General features: G+C 46.2%; 1 protein-coding gene across 9 annotated transcripts in view; it reads right to left on the bottom strand.

Annotated features, from left to right (window-relative positions):
• Positions 1-25,961, bottom strand: part of LOC109865204 (rho GTPase-activating protein 44) — a 72,503-nt gene that overhangs the window by 19,632 nt on the left and 26,910 nt on the right. For all 9 annotated transcript variants that reach the window (XR_004204446.1, XM_031799261.1, XM_031799258.1 and 6 more), the window contains exon 2: positions 2,154-2,193. Coding sequence is in view for 8 of the 9 variants with exons in the window: in XM_031799261.1 (XP_031655121.1) it covers positions 2,154-2,193 (40 nt within the window). In the remaining variant the exon portion in view is untranslated. The remainder of the gene's footprint in view (positions 1-2,153; positions 2,194-25,961) is intronic.

The raw sequence follows: 25,961 nt of genomic DNA, 5'->3' as shown, positions 1-25,961 counted from the left end.
CAGTTTGCTACAGCAAGACAATAATCCGGCAGCAACAGGAAATGTGAATTATAATGTGGATGATAATTAATGTACATTTTTGTAAGAGTTTAGATATTTTTCGTAAGGGAACATCAATTCTGAAATTTCAAGGTGGAAATTACAAACTTTTTAAACCTCAAATACACTACACATTTCAAATGTAAAATCCTGCAACAGGGTGATCAAATTAAGATCCTACATCTGTAGCCTGTAGTCTGGCTCACTCAGTAAATCAGAGGGGAGGTTCAGCCTTTGTCTCTAATTAAAGAGGTTCCATTTTGGAGCTGATTAACTTTGCCTTCGGTAATTCGACACCCATTTCACACAAAACATACTCTGTTTTAGGGTTAGAGTTTCACATTCAGAAAAGAGGTATGTACAGTGCATCCGGAAATTATCCAGACCCCTTCCCTTTTTCCACATTTTGTTACGTTACAGCCTTATTCTAAAATGTATTCAATAAAAATGTTCCCTCAGCAATCTACACACAATACCCCATAACAACAATGTGAAAACAGGTTTTTAAATATTTAAGAAAAAAAGTATTTACATAAGTATTGAGACCATTTGCTATGAGACTCGAAATTGAGCTCAGGTGCATCCTGTTTCCATCGATCACCCTTGATATGTTTCTACAACTTGATTGGGGTACACCTGTGGTAAATTAAATTGATTGGACATGATTTGCAAAGCTCACACCTGTCTACATAAGGTCCCACAGCTGACAATGCATGTCTGAGAAGAAAAAAAATCCTAGAGCACCGAGACAGGATTGTGTCGAGGCACAGATCTGGGGAAGGGTACCAAAACATTTCTGCAGCCTTGAAGGTCCCCAAAGAACACAGTGGCCTCCATCATTCTTAAATGGAAGAGGTTTGGAACCACCAAGACTTCCAGAGTTGGCCGCCTGGCCAAACTGAGCAATCGGGGTAGAAGGGCCTTGGTCAGGGAGGTGACCAAGAACACGATGGTCACACTGACAGAGCTCCAGTATTCCTCTGTGGCGATGGGAGAACATTCCAGAAGGACAACCATTTCTGCAGCACTCCACCAATTAGGCCTTTATGGTAGAGCGGCCAGACAGAAGACACTCCTCAGTAAAAGGCACATAACAGCCCGCTTGGAGTTTTCCAAAGGGCGCCTAAAGGACTCTCAGACCATAAGAAACAAGATTATCTGGTCTGATGAAACCAAGATTGAACTCTTTGGCCTGAATGCCAAGCGTCACGTCTGGCACCATCTCTACTGTGAAGCATGGTGGTAGCAGCATCATGCTGTGGGGATGTTTTTCAGCGACAGGAACTGGGAGACTGGTCAGGATCGAGGGAAAGATAAACGGAGTAAAGTACAGAGAGATCCTTGATGAAAATCTACTCCAGAGAGCTCAGGACCTCAGACTGGGGTCGAAGGTTCACCTTCCAACAGGACAACAACCCTAAGCACACAGCCAAGACAACGCAGGAGTGGTTTCGGGACAAGTTTCTGAATGTCCTTGAGTAGGCCAGCCAGAGCCCGGACTTGAACCCGATTGAACATCTCTGGAGAGACCTGAAAATAGCTGTGCAGTGACGCTCCCCATCCAATCTGACAGAGCTTGAGAGGATCTGCAGAGAATAATGGGAGAAACTCCCCAAATACAGGTGTGCCAAGCTTATAGCGTCATGCCCAAGAAGACTCGAGGCTGTAATCACTGCCAAAGGTGCTTCAATATAGTCCTGAGTAAAGGGTCTGAATAGTTATATAAATGTAATATTTCAGTTTTTTTATCCATTTGCAAAACTTTCATAAAAACCTGTTCTTGCTTTGTCATTGTGGGGTATTGTATGTCGATTGATGAATAAAAAAATTGATTTAACCGATTTTAGAATAAGGCTGCAACCTAACAAAATGTGGGAAAGGTCAAGGGGTCTGAAGACTTTCTGAAAGCACTGTATATATACTTGCAGTTCACAGACACATAACAAACAGGCATATTCTGTAGGCCTATATTGGGCCTTTATAAGCACACACACACACACACACACACACACACACACACACACACACACACACACACACACACACACACACACACACACACACACACACACACACACACAAACACACTAACAAAACCTCCCTTTGACTCTTACCTGTAGCAGATCTTCACTTAATACTTCAGTTTTTTCAGCTCTGCAATGAAGAAGAAGAGGAAAGGCGATTAGGGTGGAGTGGGGAATTAGGGGATACCTTCTCTAACAAGTTACCGTGGGAATCGGAAATGTATGCACATACCGCTGAATCAACGTTATTACATCACAGAGTGCAGTTCCATGCGGATGATTCATTTCCCCCATGATGCCTTGAGCTAAAGCCATGTAACAGGAATGTTTACTTTACTGTTCTCAGAGTGCTGAGAGAGAGAAAACATAACGTTCTTCTGAGTAACAACTACTTGGCTGCCTTATAGACCAAACAAGGCCCAGCTCTTTTTGGGACGCTTATGGTGTGTAGCGAATCACCCCACTCCCTCATCGCTCAACGTCACAGAATATTGCTCAATACTGTACAACAAACATTGGTTTTCTGTAACTTCTTTGTAGCCATGTTGTCATTTTGTCAGTTACTTTTGGATAATGGAGAATGATTCTGCTTTAGATCATCACTAAGGTGAACAAACTCACTCATGAGAACTCACTCATTGTCATAACCGCATTTTCCAGAAAGTACGGGGGAAATGCTGCATCACCTTCAACTTTGAGTCACGTAAGTAGGAACACATGGGTTTCTTTCCATTATGCTTTGAAACAGTGTTTACTGTGGGTCATAAATCATTGCTACTTCTCCGTGTTCTGTTTCTCCATCTTCCCTTCTAAGAAGCATTGCAGGAGGCCTTGGAGAACTGCTGAGTCATTTGGCTGTCTCTATTGTGGGATCTTTCTGCCTGGTCTCATCTATGCTTGTCGGTGCCATGGCAAAAAGATGCAGATTTGCTAGGGGACCCGTGTGTGTCCTGGTGGAGCATGGGGGTTAGGGTGGGTTTGATCTGGTAGGGGACCCGTGTGTGTTCTGTTGGAACATGGAGGGTTGGGGTGGGTTTGATCTGGTAGGGGATCCATGTGTGTTCTGTTGGAACATGGGGGTTGGGGTGGGTTTGATCTGGTAGGGGACCCGTGTGTGTTCTGTTGGAACATGGAGGGTTGGGGTGGGTTTGATCTGGTAGGGGACCCGTGTGTGTCCTGGTGGAGCATGGGGGTTAGGGTGGGTTTGATCTGGTAGGGGACCCGTGTGTGTTCTGTTGGAACATGGAGGGTTGGGGTGGGTTTGATCTGGTAGGGGATCCATGTGTGTCCTGTTGGAACATGGAGGGTTGGGGTGGGTTTGATCTGGTAGGGGATCCATGTGTGTTCTGTTGGAACATGGAGGGTTGGGGTGGGTTTGATCTGGTAGGGGACCCGTGTGTGTCCTGATGGAGCATGGGGGTTGGGGTGGGTTTGATTTGGTAGGGGATCCGTGTGTGTTCTGTTGGAACATGGAGGGTTGGGGTGGGTTTGATCTGGTAGGGGACCCGTGTGTGTTCTGTTGGAACATGGAGGGTTGGGGTGGGTTTGATCTGGTAGGGGACCCGTGTGTGTCCTGGTGGAGCATGGGGGTTAGGGTGGGTTTGATCTGGTAGGGGACCCGTGTGTGTCCTGATGGAACATGGAGGGTTGGGGTGGGTTTGATCTGGTAGGGGACCCGTGTGTGTCCTGGTGGAGCATGGGGGTTAGGGTGGGTTTGATCTGGTAGGGGACCCGTGTGTGTCCTGATGGAGCATGGGGGTTGGGGTGGGTTTGATCTGGTAGGGGATCCGTGTGTGTTCTGTTGGAACATGGAGGGTTGGGGTGGGTTTGATCTGGTAGGGGATCCGTGTGTGTTCTGTTGGAACATGGAGGGTTGGGGTGGGTTTGATCTGGTAGGGGACCCGTGTGTGTTCTGTTGGAACATGGAGGGTTGGGGTGGGTTTGATCTGGTAGGGGACCCGTGTGTGTTCTGTTGGAACATGGAGGGTTGGGGTGGGTTTGATCTGGTAGGGGATCCGTGTGTGTTCTGTTGGAACATGGAGGGTTGGGGTGGGTTTGATCTGGTAGGGGATCCGTGTGTGTTCTGTTGGAACATGGAGGGTTGGGGTGGGTTTGATCTGGTAGGGGACCCGTGTGTGTTCTGTTGGAACATGGAGGGTTGGGGTGGGTTTGATCTGGTAGGGGATCCGTGTGTGTTCTGTTGGAACATGGAGGGTTGGGGTGGGTTTGATCTGGTAGGGGATCCTTGTGTGTTTTGCCCTCTACTTGTTCTGTCTGTATTATCTGTATAATAAAAAAAGCCAAATTAAACAACTTTTGAGAAATAAAAAAATGACATGTTTGTACACACATGGTGTACACACTCAATCACTCACTCACTCACTCACCTCACTCACTCACTCACTCACTCACTCACTCACTCACTCACTCAAGGAAAAAAACAGTGTTTTTTAAAACTGTGCTTAAAACTGTGCTTAAGGGAAAGTGTGGACAAGGCACTTCCATTGCCTGAGATTACCCTCTCTATCTACACATAAGCACCTGCAGCGGGTCAGACAGGTAGCGGGGTGGCAGAGGAGGCTGGTGGGTGGAGATATAGGAGGACAGGCTCATCAATGGAACAGTACCAAACACATCAAACATATGGAAACTAGAAACAAATTTTTTAAAACATTTTTTGTTTGTTTTTATACCTTTATTTAACTAGGCAAGTCAGTTAAGAACACATTCTTATTTTCAATGACGGCCTAGGAACGGTGGGTTAACTGCCTCGTTCAGTGGCAGAATGACAGATTTTCACCTTGTCAGGTCTGGGGACCCAATCTTGCAACCTTACAGTTAACTAGTCCAACGCAATAACGACCTGCCTCTCTCTCATGGCACTCCACAAGGAGACTGACTGTTACGCGAATGCAGTAAGCCAAGGTAAGTTGCTAGCTAGCATTAAACTTATCTTATAAAAAACAATCAATCATAATCAATAGTTAACTACACATGGTTGATGATATTACTAGATATTATCTAGCGTGTCCTGCGTTGCATATAATCTGACTGAGCATACAAGCATACAAGTATCTGACTGAGCGGTGGTAGGCAGAAGCAGGCGTGTAAACATTCATTCAAACAGCACTTTCGTGCGTTTTGCCAGCAGCTCTTCGTTGTGCGTCAAGCATTGCGCTGTTTATGAATTCAAGTCTTTCAACTCCCGAGATGAGGCTGGTGTAACCGAAGGGAAATGGCTAGCTAGTTAGCACGCGCTAATAGCGTTTCAAACGTCACTCGCTCTGAGCCTTCTAGTAGTTGTTCCCCTTGCTCTGCATGGGTAACGCTGCTTTGATGGTGGCTGTTGTCGTTGTGTTCCTGGTTCGAGCCCAGGGAGGAGCGAGGAGAGGTACGGAAGCTATACTGTTACACTGGCAATACTAAAGTGCCTATAAGAACATCCTATAGTCAAAGGTTAATGAAATACAAATGGTATAGAGGGAAATAGTCCTATAATTCCTATAATAACTACAACCTAAAACTTCTTACCTGGGAATATTGAAGACTCATGCTAAAAGGAACCACCAGCTTTCATATGTTCTCATGTTCTGAGCAAGGAACTTAAACGTTAACTTTCTTACATGGCACATATTGCACTTTTACTTTCTTCTCCAACACTTTGTTTTTGCATGATTTAAACCAAATTGAACATGTTTCATTATTTATTTGAGGCTAAATTGATTTGATTGATGTATTATATTAAGTTAAAATAAGTGTTCATTCAGTATTGTTGTAATTGTCATTATTACAAAAATCGTCCGATTAATCGGTATCGGCTTTTTTGGTCCTCCGATAATCGGTATCGGCTTTGAAAAATCATAATCGGTCGACCTCTAATGGAAACCACACGTTTGACATTTCATTTATGCCATTCCAGCCATCACAACAAACCTGTCCTCCTATAGCTCCTACCACCAGCCCCCCCTGCGGGACAGACAGGTTGTAGGACAGGTCAGCTCATTGCTAGGCACTCCACCCTCACTCAAACAAACAGACCTGTCCCTTATTTATTATAGTCTTACTGAGCATTGCTTTTCATTCTCTTCTACATGTCCCCAGAGTGGGGGACGAAACATGAGCACACTGACTGGTTTCGGGCAATGACAGAAACGAAAGATTGACTATCTAGAGGAAGTAAAAGTCGTAACAAGGTTTCCGTAGGTGAACCTGCGGAAGGATCATTAACGGGTTGCCAGCCGCCGGCATGGGGCTGAGCTCCGGAAACCAAACTCTGCTGTGGGTTGGGTAGAGGGGGCTCACGCCTCCCGCATCTCCCTTCTCTCGGCGAGGGTGTCATCGGTCCTAGCCCGCTTCCCTGCATGTCCTTTTTGCCTGGGTTGCGCCCGACTGGCTCCACCCCCTTTCCCCGTTAGCCACGGCCACATGACGCACCTATGGGCGGGTGAGTCGGCCGCTACCGAAGGGGGCTGGGGGTGTCCGGTGAACCGGGACTTGAAATTGAATTGAATTGAGAGAGCGTCAGCGACAAGGGAAGGGGGAAGGGACAAGAATGAAACCTGGCTGTCAGGTCCTTTCACTATCTCACACCTATTCCCTCACTTCCACCCCCTCTCACACCTCCTCTATCTCGCTCTCTCTATCCGTGTCCTGACAGGAATAGAACCAAATAGGAGAGAACAGGCAGAGAGAGAAAGGGCCCTGTATGTCTGCGGACGGAGCAGTTGCAGCTCATAATGAGGGTAATGCAGACAAGCCAAGCATAGATCTAGAGCTGATGGATGGGACAACTGCTCAGACTCCTAGTCAGTATCCAGTTCTTTTTGCTCACCTAAGGCAGCGGTTCTATATCTCAGGCTCCTTCTATTCTCGGCTCGCGAGGCCCAGTGTATTGATCTGATGAATAACAGGAGTGGCTGGAGTGGAGACTTATTTTTCCCATCTTCAGCAGCCTCTCTGTGCTGAGAGTAGCAGTGTGTGGTTCCCTATGTCTTCTGCTGTAGCTACTGCAGTACACACTTCAGCACTTAGCAAATGTAGCTGTGCATTAGTGGGGGGAAGGTGTGTAGGGGTGGGGTGAGTTTGTAAATGCGTGTGCATGTGAATGTGTGTGTGTGTGTGAAGAGTACATTACAGTACAGTGTTAACAGTATTACAGTATTCTCCATTTGTAAACAATCATATCAATAATTTGTGTACTTCTTCCTGGATGTAAACCTGAGGGCATAACAGTTACCAAATGTATATGGCTGTGGCGGGCCCCTCTATTCTTGGATTCAAATCCTGAGCCATTAGCAGGACTGGAGAGAACTGTGAATGAGATTTACTCCAGCATTTGAATTCTCCCATGAGGCAATGACTCACTCATACAAACACAGGCGTGGTTCAATGAGCGGATTACGAATCAGTGAATCCTTGCGACTGGGCACATTGGAACACTCTCTCTCTCTCTCATGTGCGCACACACGCACACACACGCACACACACGCACACACACGCACACACACGCACACACACACACACACACACACAGAAAGTAATTTCCCAGGCCGGATCTGAGGCTGGTCTGACCGTCTGCCTGGCTCAACTGTATGATCGATCACAGCTACGAAGAGAGAACACCTGCTACAGCCTCCAGAGACTGAGTCCAGACACACAGACACACGCCCCTTTCTCGTCCTCTCTTTTTAGAGGCTGCATGATGAATGAAGGGCTAGACTAGAGAAATGCCATGAAGCAGCAGATGTCACACTCTCTCACAAATTTGAAATGACAACAGAGCGAGTATGGCCTATTTTACATTTTACATGCCTTGCGCATATGAAGAAATGTTGTTTGTTTGAACTGTTATGCCATCAATAACCACCAGGGGGCATGGTTCCATGACATGTGACACCAGTCCCGACAGTAGGCATATGACTTGGAGTTCATGAACCCCTCCTCATCCAATGAACCAGTAGGCTACATGACATAAAGAATGCGTATCAATGGAATGAAGATAACATATTTATCATTGCAAACGCCTATGAAGTTCTTTCAACCCATATTACCACACCCTGCACAGAGGATGTACAGTTGCAGCCAAATATATTGGCACCCTTGTACTTTTCTTAAATAATTCCCTATTTCTTCTGAAATAAGTTGAAAAAAAAAACATTTGGGTCACCACACCTTGCAATTGGATTTTCAAATGTCATTATTGTGAACTTAAGTTTAAGTTTAAAAATTATTATTATTATTATTATTTAGAAAATAAAGACAAATGGCATGGACAAAATTATTGGCACCTCAGAGCAAGTACTTGGTGGCACAGCCTTTGGCCAAGATAAATGCCATCAATGGGTTTGCTGCTCCTTTCTACTGGCAATTAGCCCCACTAATTCTTCAATGTTTAAGAGATTCAACGGCTGTTTTCATCTCTCGCCATAGGTTATGGATGGGATTCAGATCTGGACTCTTTGCTAACCACTCCAGAACAGTCCAGCATTTCTTCTTGAATCATTCCAGGCTTCTTTTGATGTGTGTTTGGGTTGTTGTCCTGCTGGAAGTCCCACAACTTTCAACAGAGACCGGGTTGAACATTGCACTCCAAAACACCTCGATAATCTTCGGATTTCATGATGTCTTGCACACATTCAAGGCCTCCAGAAACCAGAGACAGCGTAGCAACCCCACAGCATTATCGAACATCCCCATGTTTGATTGCATTTGGTCTTTGGTAAACATAGGATGACTACACTGCTGAAGGAGACACAACAAAGCCTGATTGAACTTCTAAAAGTAAAACTAAACAAGCCTAAATCCCGGGGCAAATGTTCTGTAGACCAATGAAACAAAATGAGAGCTCTTTGGCTAAACAGATCATCGCTGTGTTTCTGATGACCAAATGAAGAATTTAATGAAACGAACACCCTCCCTACAATCAAAGATGGGGGAGATTTGATCATGCTGTGGGGTTGATTTGCTGTCTCTGGTACTGAATGTGTGCAAGACATCATGAAATCAGCAGATATTGTTTTGAAGTCCAATGTTCAACCCAGTGTCCAAAAACGGGCTCTCCATTGAAGGTTGTTGGTGTTCCAGCAGGACAACAATCCCAAACACACATCAAAAAAAGCCCTCAAGAATGGTTCAAGAAGAGATGCTGAACTGTTCTGGAGTGGCCAGATCTGAATTACATCCAAAACCAAAGGCGAGATCTGAAAACAGCAGTTGGTGGAGGGGTACCCCTAACATTGATTCATTTAGAGCAGTTAGCTGCTTAACGGTGGACCACATTGCCAGTAGAAAGTTGCAGCAAGCTCATTGTTACAATTGGCTGTTCAACCAAGTACTAGCTCAGGGGTGGCAATACTTTTGTCCATGCCAGTTGCCTTTATTTTCTAAGTACAATTGTAAACCTAAGTTCACAAAAATGAAATTGGTTCTCTAATGCTGACAATCCAATTACAAGGTGTGGTGACCAGAAATCCTTACTTTCAGTCTACAAGCAAACGACTGCATATGAGAAATAGGAGTTGAGTTATCCCGACACACATGAACCCTCTCTCAGGCTATGCAACATCCGCTGTGTGATGTGAGGTTAAGCTTTTGTTACAGTGAATGCCTGATGAGGCTCTCTGCCAGTCAGAAGCCATTTCCCATCTAATGTTTCCAACAGACAGATCATGCAACACACACACACAAAGATTCACAGAGGAAAATAAAACAAGGCTAACATTTCCTTCTGTAGGCCAAACACTACTTGAAATGTGTTAAGAAAATAGACATAACTCTAGCTAGCCGACAGTACATGCACACACTCACACAGCACAGAGGGATAGAGAGGCTGAGAAATGCAACACCGCCTCCTCAGAGCAGCATATCCCACATGGCAGCTGCTGTGCTATCATCTGAGCTCTAGCTCTCTCTGTAGACATGTTTTTAATTCCCCAGCACATATTTAGCCAGCCAACACACACACACACACACATACACACACACACACACACACACACACACACACACACACACACACACACACACACACACACACACACACACACACACACACACACACACACACACACACACACACACACACACATCTCCTTAATGAGTGTTACAGTACCAACACTTCTGCTACAGATACAACCAGAGACAGAGGTTGGGTAGATTACATATGGAAGTAGCCAGTAACTTAGGCTAATATAACTATTTCATTTGTAAGAATATCAGGACTGTATTCTTTAGAGTTCATCAACAAGAAAACGAGAGTCAGTCTAGTCTTGGCCATATAGGCTTATGTACTGGTCCTTTTTCTCTGCATGCTGCACAGTTACAGTGCTGCCTCGGGGCGTCAGTCAGCTAGATCTGCATACTGCACAGTTACAGTGCTGCTTCGGGGCGTCAGTCAGCTAGATCTGCATACTGCACAGTTACAGTGCTGCCTCGGGGCGTCAGTCATCTAGATCTGCATACTGCACAGTTACAGTGCTGCCTCAGGTCGTCAGTCAGCTAGATCTGCATACTGCACAGTTACAGTGCTGCCTCGGGCGTCAGTCAGCTAGATCTGCATACTGCACTGTTACAGTGCTGCCTCGGGCGTCAGTCAGCTAGATCTGCATACTGCACAGTTACAGTGCTGCTTCGGGGCGTCAGTCAGCTAGATCTGCATACTGCACAGTTACAGTGCTGCCTCGGGGAGTCAGTCAGCTAGATCTGCATACTGCACAGTTACAGTGCTGCCTCAGGTCGTCAGTCAGCTAGATCTGCATACTGCACTGTTACAGTGCTGCCTCGGTGCGTCAGTCAGCTAGATCTGCATACTGCACAGTTACAGTGCTGCCTCAGGGCGTCAGTCAGCTAGATCTGCATACTGTACATTACAGCAGTCAGGGACTAGCAGCAAACACTGAACACTGCAGCAATTTCTGACATCACTGCTGGAATTCCCTATGGAAGAGAGAGAGAGAGGCACCCTAACCAACTCCTGGCATGGGTCCCTGTCCCTCCTCCATTCCTCGTCTAGGCTGTGGACCAGTCAATTTAAATGGCCCTTCACACACACACACACACACACACACACACACACACACACACACACACACACACACACACACACACACACACACACACACACACACTTCAAATACTTTAACTAGCCTCCAGTATTTATGCTGCAGTAGTTTATGTGTCGGGGGGCTGGGGTCAGTTTGTTATATCTGGAGTACTTCTCCTGTCCTATTCGGTGTCCTGTGTGAATCTAAGTGTGCGTTCTCTAATTCTCTCCTTCTCTCTTTCTTTCTCTCTCTCGGAGGACCTGAGCCCTAGGACCATGCCCCAGGACTACCTGACATGATGACTCCTTGCTGTCCCCAGTCCACCTGACCGTGCTGCTGCTCCAGTTTCAACTGTTCTGCCCTATTATTATTCGACCATGCTGGTCATTTATGAACATTTGAACATCTTGGCCATGTTCTGTTATAATCTCCACCCGGCACAGCCAGAAGAGGACTGGCCACCCCACATAGCCTGGTTCCTCTCTAGGTTTCTTCCTAGGTTTTGGCCTTTCTAGGGAGTTTTTCCTAGCCACCGTGCTTCTACACCTGCATTGCTTGCTGTTTGGGGTTTTAGGCTGGGTTTCTGTACAGCACTTTGAGATATCAGCTGATGTACGAATGGCTATATAAATCAATTTGATTTGATTTGATTTGAATCCATCGACCAAATTGACATTAAAAACGGATCCAAACATTTCAAAGGTCCCTGTCTGCATGGCACTAAAGGGCACATAAAGCAACTCCTTCTCCAAACAGTTAGGCTGCCCATGACAGCTGAAACAGAGCAGTACCTACACAACTGCTTTGCCCTAGTTTTTGTCAGGCCCGCAATCTGGAGGCCAGGCACTGCAAGCCTGTGTATGTGGCCGAGACTGCTAAATATCAGCACTACCAGCCTGCACCTCCACCCCAGGCTGTCCAATCCTGCCACGAGGGGCTGGTATTTAAGAAGCTTGTTGGCAAAGGCCTGCTCCATGTAGCCGTCAAATGAGCAACCCACTTCCAAAATGAGCACCTCCCCTGGCCTGCCCCCAAAACAACAACATCAGGGCGTATTTGGCACATAGGAAAACACATGATCATCAACATCAAACCAGCTTCCTCTTACACAAGAATGTTTATGGATGTGTGCTGTTGGTGAGATGACCTGTCTCACCTCGCTGGCTATCACTTTGACAAGGCAGTTATGTCTAGCAATGTACACATTCTTGTATGAACTGCAACCATTCACAACATGGGCAACAGATTCCATTACATTTGACCCATGCAGAATACAAAATGGGTCATGGTTTGCAGACTACCAGAGTGCTAGGTTATATTTTGTTGGTGGAACCTCGCCAATGGCAGACAGAATGGTCAGCACAATCCAGAGCAATGAGTTTCCCCTGCAGCCTCAGTTTTCAGCTACATCCGTCTGATACCAAGGAGTGTTGTCCTCGATGTAGGATGAGATGTTCCAACATGGATGACAGAAGCCTCCACAACAACACAGGGGTCTGCCACTACTACATCAGAGGCAGTCACTGGCTCAGTTTGCATATCAGTCCGTGTCCATTTGAGCTCCACTTCAGTGCAGTTGCACAGGCCGTTGAGGTCCGGCCAGTCTGACCAGACTCCAAAGCCCGCACGCCCCAATTTCCCATTGGCCTCCCTGGCCCAGGAAGTTGTCCTCAGTGTCCGTGGCCTGTGGGGCCTTCCTCCTCCGTAGGTCCAGAATGAGGGAGCCTCTGGCTAACCCCTTAACTGTCACATCGTCACTGTTGAGCATGTTCAACAGGTGAGTCAGTCTGGTAGCAGTGTAAATCCACACAACATTCGGGACGCCCAAACCCCCCTCTCTCTCTCTTGCTAGCGTGATGTCGGGATGTCGGGATCCCATCAAAATCACTAGTTAAAGCATCGCTTTCCTGAGCATTATTAGGGACCTGTCAGCTATGAATGGGTCCTAAATCCCTTATTAACGCTGTTAAGTGCCGGCAGCGCTACGGCAGTACGGTATGTGGGCGGGAGATCCAGCCTGGTTGTCTGTATTGCTATAAACTCTATAAGCAGATAAGCACTATGGTGGGATTTATGATACCATGTGTTTGTGTAGGATACGGTAGGTACAGTAGGTATGGGATGGGAGGTAGGGCTCAAGTTCCCATAATTCCATTTCCCTATGTGGTCCCTGTTTAGCCAGGCGCTCCTCTAACCCAATGACTAATGGAGCAGGGTTAGGAGAGTGACAGAATCCACTGAGAAACTGAGATTTAACCAGACACTCTTTCACATGAATAACCTGGTTGGTCGAAAGGTGAACAGTTGAAGAAGAAAAAACTCAGGCTGCCACATCACAATATCAAATTTAGAGACCGTTTCCAACAATTTACTGGACAAATGTATTGCAGTGATCCTCAAACGAAAATGAAAATCTAAATAGTAGGATTTATTGGCACTCTCCAAAAACAACCTTTTTTCCTCCGGATTTATGGAGGCATTGATGTCACAAGCCACGTGTTTCATGACATCGTGGCACGACTTAACCAATAGCAGCCGTGTTTGAGAAGAGTCACGTTGGGACAAATAAAAAGGCTCTTCATCACACCATTCAATTACACACTGGGTTTTTCCCCCCACACCTGCGTGATACAGGCACACAGTACACCAATCAATAAAGCAGTAATCATGTCATACGTGCTCCCTGTGGCTTGAACAAACAGCAGGAAATGACTAAGGAGTGTTATTAGAGACAGACAGTCGTGCATTTGTTCATGCCTCACACACTGGTAAATGTAACTGTCAATGTTACCATGCTGTAGATTTCTAGCATGGAATGTTAGCTAAACTGGTACCCAAGCTAGTAGATTTCTGTTTCCCCTCGTAACTCTGTTCCTTACATTAAAGTACAGTCTATTGAGGAGGGCCATTGGTTCAAGGACACAAGAGTGCACCAAGAGAATTCTTCCAAGTGAATTTAGATTACACACCATACTTCACTCTGCAGCATCGGAGGTGGGATGTGGGCAGGGTTGCAAGGTCTAGATAAAATGTCCAGGCCAATGGCCACTCAAAATCCGCCCAACAAGGCCTTAAAACTAGCCACATTTTTTGGGGGTGCAGCAAGACAGGAATTGCAGAGATGTATCCAATGGGTGTCTCTGTATAAGCTAGCTATTGCTACTCAATTGTGAAAACTTTTACAGATGCACAATTGAGAGCATCCTGTCGGGCTGTATCACCGCTTGGTACGGCAACTGCACCGCACGCAACCGCATCACCAGGGGGCAAACTACCTGCCCGCCAGGACTCCTAGAGCACCCGATGTCACAGGAAGGTTAAAAAGGTCATCAAAGACAACACCTACTCGAGCCACTGCCTGTTCACCCTGCTATCAACCAGAAGGCGAGGTCAGTACAGGTGCATCAAAGCTGAGACAGAGAGACTGAAAAACCGCTTCAATCTCAAGTCCATCAGATTGTTAAATAGCCATCACTAGCACATTTTTAAAATTTGTTTTAATTTATTTTACCTTTATTTAACTAGGCAAGTCAGTTAAGAACAAATTCTTATTTTCAATGACGGCCTAGGAACAGTTGGTTAACTGCCTGTTCAGGGGCAGAACGACAGATTTTTACCTTGTCAGCTCGGGGGTTTGAACTTGCAACATCCGGTTACTAGTCCAACACATAGAGGCTGCTGCTTATATACGTAGACTTGAAATCACTGGCCACTTTAATAAATGGAACGCTAGTCACTTTAATAATGTTTACATATCTTGCATTACTCATCTCATATGTATATACTGTATTCTGTACTATTTTACTGTATCTTAATCTATGCCGCTCTAACATTGTTTGTCCATATATTTATATATTCTTAATTACATTCCTTTACTTAGATTTGTGTGTATTGGGTATATGTTGTGAAATTGTTATATATTGCTTGTCGGAGCTAGAAACACAAGCATTTCGCTACATCCGCAATAACATCTGCTAAACACGTATATGTCACCAATACAATTTGATTTGATTTGATTGTTATCACATCACTTTTCATACCATGGCGGCCACAGTGCAATTTAGAAGTAGCCCAAAAACCCTCAACCCGCGACCAATACATTTTCACACGCAATATAGTTTTCAAAGTAGCCCAATTTTGCGGGACAAAAGCAGACATGGCAACCCTGGATGTGGGGAATGGGTTGCCATGGTAACAACCGTTCCACAGCGGGGTCGGGGAAAGTGGCAATGTCGTCTGATGATGCATGCAGCTTTGGAGTAAACAGGAGTGATTTCACTAATGGGGAAACACGGTGGTGAGAGAGCTAGATGGAGGCCAAGCTTTCATTTGTCACCAACTACTGAGCTGAGATCTGTCACACACATATACACATGGATACAGAACAAACACCTCTTCAGTGCTTTCAAGGTCATGTGGTGCAATGTGTGTGTGTGTGAGGGAGAAATACAAAAATCTTCATCGAGTCTTCAAACCCGTACGGGGTGTTTTTGTATGCTAAAATCGGGATATATGTATGTAAACTCAGCAAAAGAAGAAACGTCCCTTTTTCAGGACCCTGTTTTTCAAAGATAGTTTGAAAAATCCAAATAACTACACAGATCTTCATTGTAAAGGGTTTTAACACTGTTTCCTATGCTTGTTCAATGAACCATAAACAATTAATGAACATGCACCTGTGGCACTGTAGGCAATTAAGGTCACAGTTATGAAAACTTAGGACACTAAAGAGGCCTTTCTACTGACTGAAAAACACCAAAAGAAAGATGCCCAGGGTCCCAGCTCATCTGCGTGAGCGTGCCTTAGGCATGCTGCAAGGAGGTATGAGGACTGCAGATGTGGCCAGGGCAATAAATCGCAATGTCCGTACTGTGAGACGCCTAAGACAGTGCGACAGGGAGACAGGACGGACAGCTGATCGTCCTCGCAGTGGCAGACCACATGTAACAACACCTGCACAGGATCGGTACATCCAAACATCACACCTGCGGGACAAGTATAGGATGGCAACAACAAATGCACGAGTTAAACCAGGAACGCACAATCCCTCCATCAGTGCTCAGACTGACCACAATAGGCTGAGAGAGGTTGGACTAAGGGCTTGTAGGCCTGTTGTAAGGCCGGTCCTCACCAGACATTACCTATGGGGACAAACCCACTGTCGCTGGACCAGACAGGACTGGCAAAACGTGCTCTTCACTGACGAGTCGCGGTTTTGTCTCACATGGGCTGATGGTCGGATTCGTGTTTATCGAAGGAATGAGAGTGACACCGAGGCCTGTACTCTGGAGCGGGATCGATTTGGAGGTGGAGGATTCGTCATGGTCTGGGGCGGTGTGTCACAGCATCATCGGACTGAGCTTGTTGTCATTGCAGGCAAACTCAACGCTGTGCGTTACAGGGAAGACATTCTCCTCCCTCATGTGGTATTCTTCCTGCAGGCTCATCCTGACATGACCCTCCAGCATGACAATGCCACCAGCTATACTGCTCGTTCTGTGCGTGATTTCCTGCAAGACAGGAATGTCAGTGTTCTGCCATGGCCAATGAAGAGCCCGGATCTCAATCCCATTGAGCACGTCTGGGACCTGTTGGATCGGAGGGTGAGGGCTACGGTCATTCCCCCCAGAAATGTCCGGGAACTTGCAGGTGCCTTGGTGGAAGAGTAGGGCAACATCTCACAGCAACAACTGGCAAATCTGGTGCAGGCCATGAGGAGATGCACTTCAGTACTTAATGCAGCTGGTGGCCACACCAGATACTGACTGTTACTTTTGATTTTGACCCCCCCCCCCCTTTGTTCAGGGACACATTATTCCATTTCTGTTAGTCACATGTGTCACAGATGGCTGAAGGACTGGACCAAGGTGCAGCATGGTAAGCTTACATTTTCTTTATTTAAAAATGAAGCTGAGAAAACAAAGAACAAAACCCCGGACTGAAGACCCTCGTAGAGGGCGCCTCTGGACTGAGGGGCGCCTCTGGACTGAGGGACTGCGCCTCTGGACTGAGGGACTGCGCCTCTGGACTGAGGGACTGCGCCTCTGGACTGAGGGGCTGCGGCTCTGGCAGCTCCGGACAGGAGGGCGGCTCTGGCAGCTCCGGACAGGAGGGCGGATCTGGCAGCTCCGGACAGGAGGGCGGCTCTGGCAGCTCCGGACAGGAGGGCGGCTCTGGCAGCTCCGGACAGGAGGGAGCACCTGGAGGGAGGAGATGGAGAGACAGCCTGGTGCGTGGAGCTGCCACCGGAGGCCTGGTGCGTAGTGGAGGCACCAGATACACAGGGCCGTGGAGGCACACTGGCGGTCTCGAGCGCAGAGCTGGCCCCACCCATTCTGGCTGGATGCCAGCTTCCCCCCGGCAAATGCGGGATGCTGGCACCGAGCATACCGGCCTGTGAATACTCCGCCTCAGTACCGTGCCCATCACCCCATAGCACGGGGCCTGACCAGTCCCATGCTCGCCACGGTAAGCACGGGGAGTTGGCTCAGGTCTGCTTCCTGACTCTGCCACACTCCCCGTTTACCCCCTCTAAAGAATTTTTGGGGCTGCCTCTCCGGCTTCCTTGCCAGCCGTGTTCCCACATACCGCTGGTTCCTCTCTCCGGCTGCCTCTTCTCTCCTAGCTGCCTCCACCTGTTCCCATGGAAGGCGAACCCTTCCCGCCAGGATCTCCTCCATGTGTAGACTCCCTTGCCATCCAAAACGTCTGCCCATGTCCAGGAGTCCACCTTACCATGCTGCTTGGTCCGTTGGTGGTGGGAAGTTCTGTCACGGCTGGCTGAAGGACTGGACCAAGGTGCAGCATGGTAAGCGTACATTTTCTTTATTTAAAAATGACGCCGACAAAACAAACAAAACCAAACCCTGAAGCTTTGGGCTATGTGCCCTGAACAAAGTCTAAATTAACTTCGCACAAAACAGGTGGGGGAAAAGGGTACCTAAGTATGGTTCTCAATCAGAGACAACGATTGAGAACCATACCAGGCAAAGAATTACAAAAGAAATACAAAGCATAGAAAAAAGGACATAGAATGCCCACCCCAGTCACACCCTGGCCCAACCAAAATAGAGAATAAAAAGCCTCTCTATGGCCAGGGCGTGTAACTTGTTCTGTGTAACTTGTTCAATTTATGTCTCAGTTGTTGAATCTTGTTATGTTCATACAAATACTTACACATGTAAGTTTGCTGCAAATAAACGCAGTTGACAGTGAGGGGACGTTTGTTCTTTGCTGTATGTATGTGTGTGTGTGTGTGTGTGTGTGTGTGTGTGTGTGTGTGTGTGTGTGTGTGTGTGTGTGTGTGTGTGTGTGTGTGTGTGTGTGTGTGTGTGTGTGTGTGTGTGTGTGTGTGTGTGTGTGTGTGTGTGTGTGTGTGCAGTATCCCCGCATGTTTGTGAAGACTTACATGCAGTGTGTTAGTGCAAATCTCAGAGCATGTCCTTGTGTCCTTGGTATTCTTCATATGATTAGATAAATAAACATATACATAAACTGAGAGACTCTGAAAATCTTTGGTGCCCCCAAACCTGCTCCATAAGCATTGTAAACCAGAACCCCATTCTGATCAGTGGTTCATACCAACAGTTATATCACACTAATATACTGTATCCTCCCCATGCTGGACAACACATGGTCCGGTGTGGGAATGACATCACAGCCAAATGCACATGCTGCCTAGTAAACAGATAACTCAGTCTGAGGGACTCACGGCTAGAGACGCCAGACGTGTTCCAAAACCTTGAGAAACACAAGCGGCACTCATAGCCAAGCCAAAAGTAAAACCTCTTGTGTTAACGGAAAGATGAGTAACATCTGAAAAGGCTTTCTCCACTCTCCAAGGGGTTGCCATTTTACAAAAAGCACGAAAATCCATGTTTCTACTTAAAACAATGAAAGTGGTTTACCTACAGTAAGTCTCTATTATGGTCCAAACATTAGCAACACCAGACCCATGAGGAGACATGGGCAACAAAGGGTTTAGGAAGTAGCTGAGCTACGCTGCTCCAAGACGAGTGTCGCTGAAACATTGATGCTTCACGCTCTTGTAGCATCAATATTTCAACAGGGATAAAACATAGCAGAGTCCCCCAGGAGCGTACCGGTGGTCATGTTTGGTACTGTGTAGCTGGTAGAGGGCAGAGTGTAACGTGTGTGTGTGTGTGTGTGTGTGTGTGTGTGTGTGTGTGTGTGTGCGTGCGTGCGTGCGTGCGTGCGTGCGTGCGTGTGTGTGTGAGAGAGAGAGAGAGAGCGAGCGAGATCATCACAGCAGACTGTCTGTAACACACACACACACACATTGCACCCATGCAACATAGGCTTGCTGCCTTCTGTCTGCCCCTGTACTTACCACTTCTGCACTGCTTCACACGACCCTGCTGAACCCAGACACGGCTGACTCCTACTTACACAAGAGTCGCCTCAGGCCATCCTCAGACATCTGATATGGTGGGCCTTTATGTCGCTGTCTTCACATAGTGTCTAAACAACACTGATTGTCTTGTACTTGACACCACTGGCATTGGATTAGCTAGGAAGGCAGCTACCATTGAGACTGAGAAAGTATTTTTAGGGGGATACCTAGACAGTTGTACAACTGAACGCCTTCAACTGAAATGTGTCTTCCGCATTTAACCCAACCCCTCTGAATCAGACAGGTGCGGGGGGGAGGCTGCCATAATTGACATCCACCTCTTCGACGCCCGGGGGACTTTGGGTTAACTGCCTTTCTCAGGGGCAGAACGACACATTTTTAACTTGTCAGCTCGGGGATTCGATCCAGGAACCTTTCAGTTGCTCTAACCACAAGGCTAGTATTACCAGTACAACAGTTTTATTTGTGAGGACAGGATTTGGAGTAAAATTTGCTAATTATACTGCTACAAAATAGTATTTTAAAGAATCTTTTGAAGAAAATAGAGAATTACTACCATAAAAATCCTATAACCAGGCAACAGATTGGGCTATTAACTACAGTATGTCAATATGTTTACTAATCTGGGAATCCTTTCCCAGAGTAGTAAACATCTGGTCCTCGGACTGTTTTGCATCCTACAACACCAATGGTTTATCGGCCAGTTTGGACAGATTCTTTACTACTCAATTCTCACTCCCCAATCAGGCCTGAGCCAGAGCCAACGGTGGTGTTCTGGAGAGTCACATATTTGGCAAACAGATCTATGCTCTTTACTCTCTGTTTCTCTCTCACTCTCCTCCCCTCTATCCTACAACATGTCACTCTGTATTTCTCTCCGGATCCATTTATCTCACGTTCCCTCTCTTTTCTCTCCTTTCCTTAGCCTTTTCTTTCTCTCTCACCCCTATTTATGTCTCTCCCTCTTTCTCTCTCTCTATACTTCCCTGTTTCTTCAACTTTACCCCTGGTGTAGTGTTGTGTAGTGTAGTGTTGTGTTGACGGAGAGAGCTCTGGCACCCGGTGTGGGGACAGTTATTTGGACTGGTCGTAGCTCAGACACTGCCAAGATCTCATACTGAACAATTAGAGACTGAGGAAAGTGAATGACTAATAGCTGTCCCGGGAACAGAGAGGAGAAACGTGAGAGGAGATGAGCACCCTAAAAACCCTTTCCAAGTTCCAAGAGTTTCCTGCGGTGTAGACCGAGAATACGGAAACAAACACGTCTTCAAATCTCCATCCGGTACAGTGTTCATAGTTCTGAAAGTGGATAGGTTAGAGCAAACAATTATGCGGACAGGCTTGAAATTAAGGAAGATTTCTCAAGTTGTGCTGTTTCTAGGGGAGGGTTCTTATTTGATGTTCTGAGAATGATAACGAGGGACCGAGAAATCTGTTGCAGGCCGCTGGAGGTGTGGGACACCGGTCACAGTACACTGACTATGTCTCAGAGGCCTGGTGTGGCCTTATCTAGTGCCAGTGGGGAGGGAGTGGCAGTCGTCAATGTTGGACTGGTGTCTGAAGTCATGTCATCATTGCGTCATCAGCTGTATTCTCTCACAAAGTGGCATCGTACTGATGTCACACACAGAGTTCCTTTACATTGCGTCGGTATCGTCCTAATATTTATACCTGTATATTTATACTTAATTCCATTATTTCACTTTTACTTTTAGATTTGTGCATTGTTGTGTATTGTTAGATATTACTGCACTATTGGAGCTAAGAACACAAGCATTTCGCTACACCTGCAATAACATCTGCTCAATATGTGGATGTGACCAATACAATTTGATTGGGTTTGATTTGTCGTCTGATTTGTATGACATACTACTGACAGATTAGCAGTGACGCATTTGCAAGGCGCTCTGCTCCAGCAAGCTTCTGTAATCTGCCAGGCTGTTGGCTGTTGGCTGTAACTCACCCACCTGCAGCTCAGGTCAGACAGGTTGGTACTATAGCTGCAGGGGTAGTTCCCACACTACCAGGCTCTGAGGTTAGGGAGTTAGTACATTGAGCTAAGATCCATAGGCTATAGACCAGCACTGAACTAAGACCATGCTAGTCGCTGTCTCCCAAGAAAACCTAACCTAGCCTAACTCCCCATACATGTCAAATGTAAGTGATTTGCTTATTTTTGCATTTTATAAAAGTAAATTGTATTTTCAAAATGGTATATACTGTATTTGTTATCCCACTAAGGAAAAAGAGCGCATCTGAGAACTGTCACTCAGGACAAGTCCCTCCTCTTTATCACTTTAATAACCTCTTAAAGCCCATCTAACCACTTCCAGATATTATGTCCCAATACAATCCCAGCAATAAGAGTTATTAGGGATGTGTTTTACCAGAATAAAGTAGCGTAAGTTACCGTCGGATACAACTCTCATCTGTGCTATAGGTAGGCTACATGCTGATCAGGGCTTACATTACATTTAGTTAGTTAGTCGGCAATCATTTTGGTAGTTTTGCTTGAAACAATCACTATACAGTTGAAGTTGGAAATTTACATACACTTAGGTTGGAGTCATTAAAACTCGTTTTTCAACCACTCCACAAATTTCTTGTTAACAAACTATAGTTTTGGCAAGTCGGTTAGGACATCGCCCCCCATCTAGCTTCAGAGTTTGTTCTGGTAGGTGACCTAAACTGGGATATGCTTAACACCCTGGCAGTCCTACAATCTAAGCTAGATGCCCTCAATCTCACACAAATCATCGAGGAATCCACCAGGTACAACCCTAAATCTGTAAACAAGGGCACCCTCATAGACGTTATCCTGACCAACTGGCCCTCCAAATACACCTCCGCTGTCTTCAATCAGGATCTCAGCGATCACTGCCTCATTGCCTGTATCCGCTACGGGCCCGCAGTCAAACGACCACCCATCATCACTGTCAAACGCTCCCTAAAACACTTCTGCGAGCAGGCCTTTCAAATCGACCTGGCCCGGGTATCCTGGAAGGATATTGACCTCATCCCGTCAGTTGAGGATGCCTGGTCATTCTTTAAAAGTAACTTCCTCACCATCTTAGATAAGCATGCTCCGTTCAAAAAATGCAGAACTAAGAACAGATATAGCCCTTGGTTCACTCCAGACCTGACTGCCCTCGACCAGCACAAAAACATCCTGTGGCGGACTGCAATAGCATCGAATAGTCTCCGCGATATGCAACTGTCAGGAAAGCAAAGGCCAGCTTTTTCAAGCAGAAATTTGCATCCTGTAGCTCTAACTCCAAAAAGTTATGGGACACTGTAAAGTCCATGGAGAACAAGAGCACCTCCTCCCAGCTGCCCACTGCACTGAGGCTTGGTAACACGGTCACCACTGATAAAACCATGATAAGCGAAAACTTCAACAAGCATTTCTCAACGGCTGGCCATGCCTTCCTCCTGGCTACTCCAACCTCGGCCAACAGCTCCGCCCCCCCGCAGCTACTCGCCCAAGCCTCCCCAGCTTCTCCTTTACCTAAATCCAGATAGCAGATGTTCTGAAAGAGCTGCAAAACTTGGACACGTACAAATCAGCTGGTCTTGACAATCTGGACCATCTATTTCTGAAACTATCCGCCTCCATTGTCGCAATCCCTATTACCAGCCTGTTCAACCTCTCTTTCATATCGTCTGAGATCCCCAAGGATTGGAAAGCTGCCGCAGTCATCCCCCTCTTCAAAGGGGGAGACACCCTGGACCCAAACTGTAACAGACCTATATCCATCCTGCCCTGTCTATCTAAGGCCTTCGAAAGCCTAGTCAACAAACAGATCACTGACCATCTCGAATCCCACCTTACCTTCTCAAATCAAATCAAATCAAATTTTATTTGTCACATACACATGGTTAGCAGATGTTAATGCGAGTGTAGCGAAATGCTTGTGCTTCTAGTTCCGACAATGCAGTAATAACCAACAAGTAATCTAACTAACAATTCCAAAACTACTGTCTTATACACACAAGTGTAAGGGGATAAAGAATATGTACATAAAGATATATGAATGAGTGATGGTACAGAGCAGCATTGGCAATATACAGTGGATTCTCCGCTGTGCAATCTGGTTTCCGAGCCGGTCACGGGTGCACCTCAGCCACGCTCAAGGTATTAAACGATATCATAACCGCCATCGATAAAAGACAGTACTGTGCAGCCGTCTTCATCGACCTGGCCAAGGCTTTCGACTCTGTCAATCACCATATTCTTATCGGCAGACTCGGTAGCCTCGGTTTTTCTAATGACTGCATTGCCTGGTTCACCAACTACTTTGCAGACAGAGTTCAGTCAAATCGGAGGGCATGTTGTCCGGTCCTCTGGCAGTCTCTATGGGGGTGCCACAGTGTTCAATTCTCGGGCCGACTATTCTCGGGCCGACTATTCTCGGGCCGACTATTCTCGGGCCGGCATGCATTTCAACCGTTCGCTGCCTGCACCCGCACGCCCGACTAGCATCACCACCCTGGATGGTTCCGACCTAGAATATGTGGACATCTATATGTACCTAGGTGTCTGGCTAGACTGTAAACTCTCCTTCCAGACTAATATCACACATCTCCAATCTAAAATCTAATCTAGAGTCGGCTTTCTATTCCGCAACAAAGCCTCCTTCACTCACGCCGCCAAACTTACCCTAGTAAAACTGACTATCCTACCGATCCTTGACTTTGGCGATGTCATAGCTTCCAATACTCTACTCAGCAAACTGGATGCAGTTTATCACAGTGCCATCCATTTTGTTACTAAAGCACCTTATACCACCCACCACTGCGACCTGTATGCTCTAGTCGGCTGGTCCTCGCTACATATTCGTCGCCAGACCCACTGGCTCCAGGTCATCTACAAGTCCATGCTAGGTAAAGCTCCACCTTATCTCAGTTCACTGGTCACGATGGCAACACCCACCCGTAGCACGCGCTCCAGCAGGTGTATCTCACTGATCATCCCTAAAGCCAACACCTCATTTGGCCACCTTTCCTTCCAGTTCTCTGCTGCCTGTGACTGGAACGAATTGCAAAAATCGCTGAAGTTGGAGACTTTTATCTCCCTCACCAACTTTAAACATCTGCTATCTGAGCAGCTAACCGATCGCTGCAGCTGTACATAGTCCATCGGTAAATAGCCCACCCATTTTACCTACCTCATCCCCATACTGTTTTTATTTATTTACTTTTCTGCTCTTTTGCACACCAGTATCTCTACCTGCACATGACCATCTGATCATTTATCACTCCAGTGTTAATCTGCTAAATTGTAATTATTCACCTACCTCCTCATGCCTTTTGCACACAATGTATATAGACTCTTTTTTTCTACTGTGTTTTTGTGTAGAAATGAATTGAGAATGATTTGAATTGAGAATGAAAAATGAATGTCTTATGTAACAAATGCTAGTGCATCGAATCGTATCGCATTGAACCGAATCGCATCGATCCGTTCCTCTAATCAAACCGAGTCGCACAGAATCGTTTCAAACTAAAAAAGTATTGTTCCTGCATCATATCGGAGCCCATGCATCTAGATACATATCGAATCGTATTGAAAGGGAAAGATATACATCCCTAAGAGTTATGATTGTCACCGTGGTAACAGAAAGACACAGTTTCCAGTTCTGAAACACACGTACATGCACAAGTCTCCTCCAGTGGTCTATAAATCATAGAGTCACACCACAGGAAGAAGGACGCTGGAGGCTGTAGAGTCTGTTCTGATCCCCAGACTGTTACTCAAACACACAACACTTACAGCTCCCATTCCTGGAGAAATACTCTTCCTGCTAGTGAATGACAATCAAACATGTGAACATTATACTGCTTAAAATATTATTATCTAATCAATAGTATTGTGAAACAGGTAGGTAGAGTGAGCTTTGCCGAGGTTGGAAATTAAACTGACAAGGTTCTGGATGGGAGACCTGCACACTATCAACGGATCCAAGAAAGCTAGCTCCATTAGCAGAGTCGATATCTGTGGCTATAAACACAGGGTTGCTAAGTAAAGCCTAGGTAAATGAAGACTATACAGGGAGGTGGATGAGAAGGAAGCTGTAACCAACCACTCTAAACAGAGGATTACTCCCTCCATCAATATCACTCCTCCACAGAAGGGCTTTGTTTTCATCCACAGATGGAAGGATACAACCCAACTGTAATCCATATAGCCTTTTAAAAAAGCTGTCTGATTTTCCCACACACACACACACACACGCGCAAACAAACTCAAACACACACGGACACATTCAAGCATGCACACATAAACACAAAGAATGCACAGAATTGCACACAAACACATACGCAAAGACACACACACACGCACATATACAAGCCCTCATTATAATGTACTGTGATTAGCACGGTGTAAACACAAGTGAGCTCTGGCAAAGGAAGCTACAGTAGGCCTACCAGACAAAAATATGCTGGACACACACACACACACACACACACACACAGGGT

Source organism: Oncorhynchus kisutch, linkage group LG20 (genome assembly GCF_002021735.2).
Source record: "Oncorhynchus kisutch isolate 150728-3 linkage group LG20, Okis_V2, whole genome shotgun sequence".
Classification (NCBI taxonomy): Eukaryota; Metazoa; Chordata; class Actinopteri; order Salmoniformes; family Salmonidae; genus Oncorhynchus; species Oncorhynchus kisutch.
The sequence above is the reverse complement of the archived record's forward strand: the minus strand, read 5'-3'. Positions and strand labels throughout refer to the sequence as shown.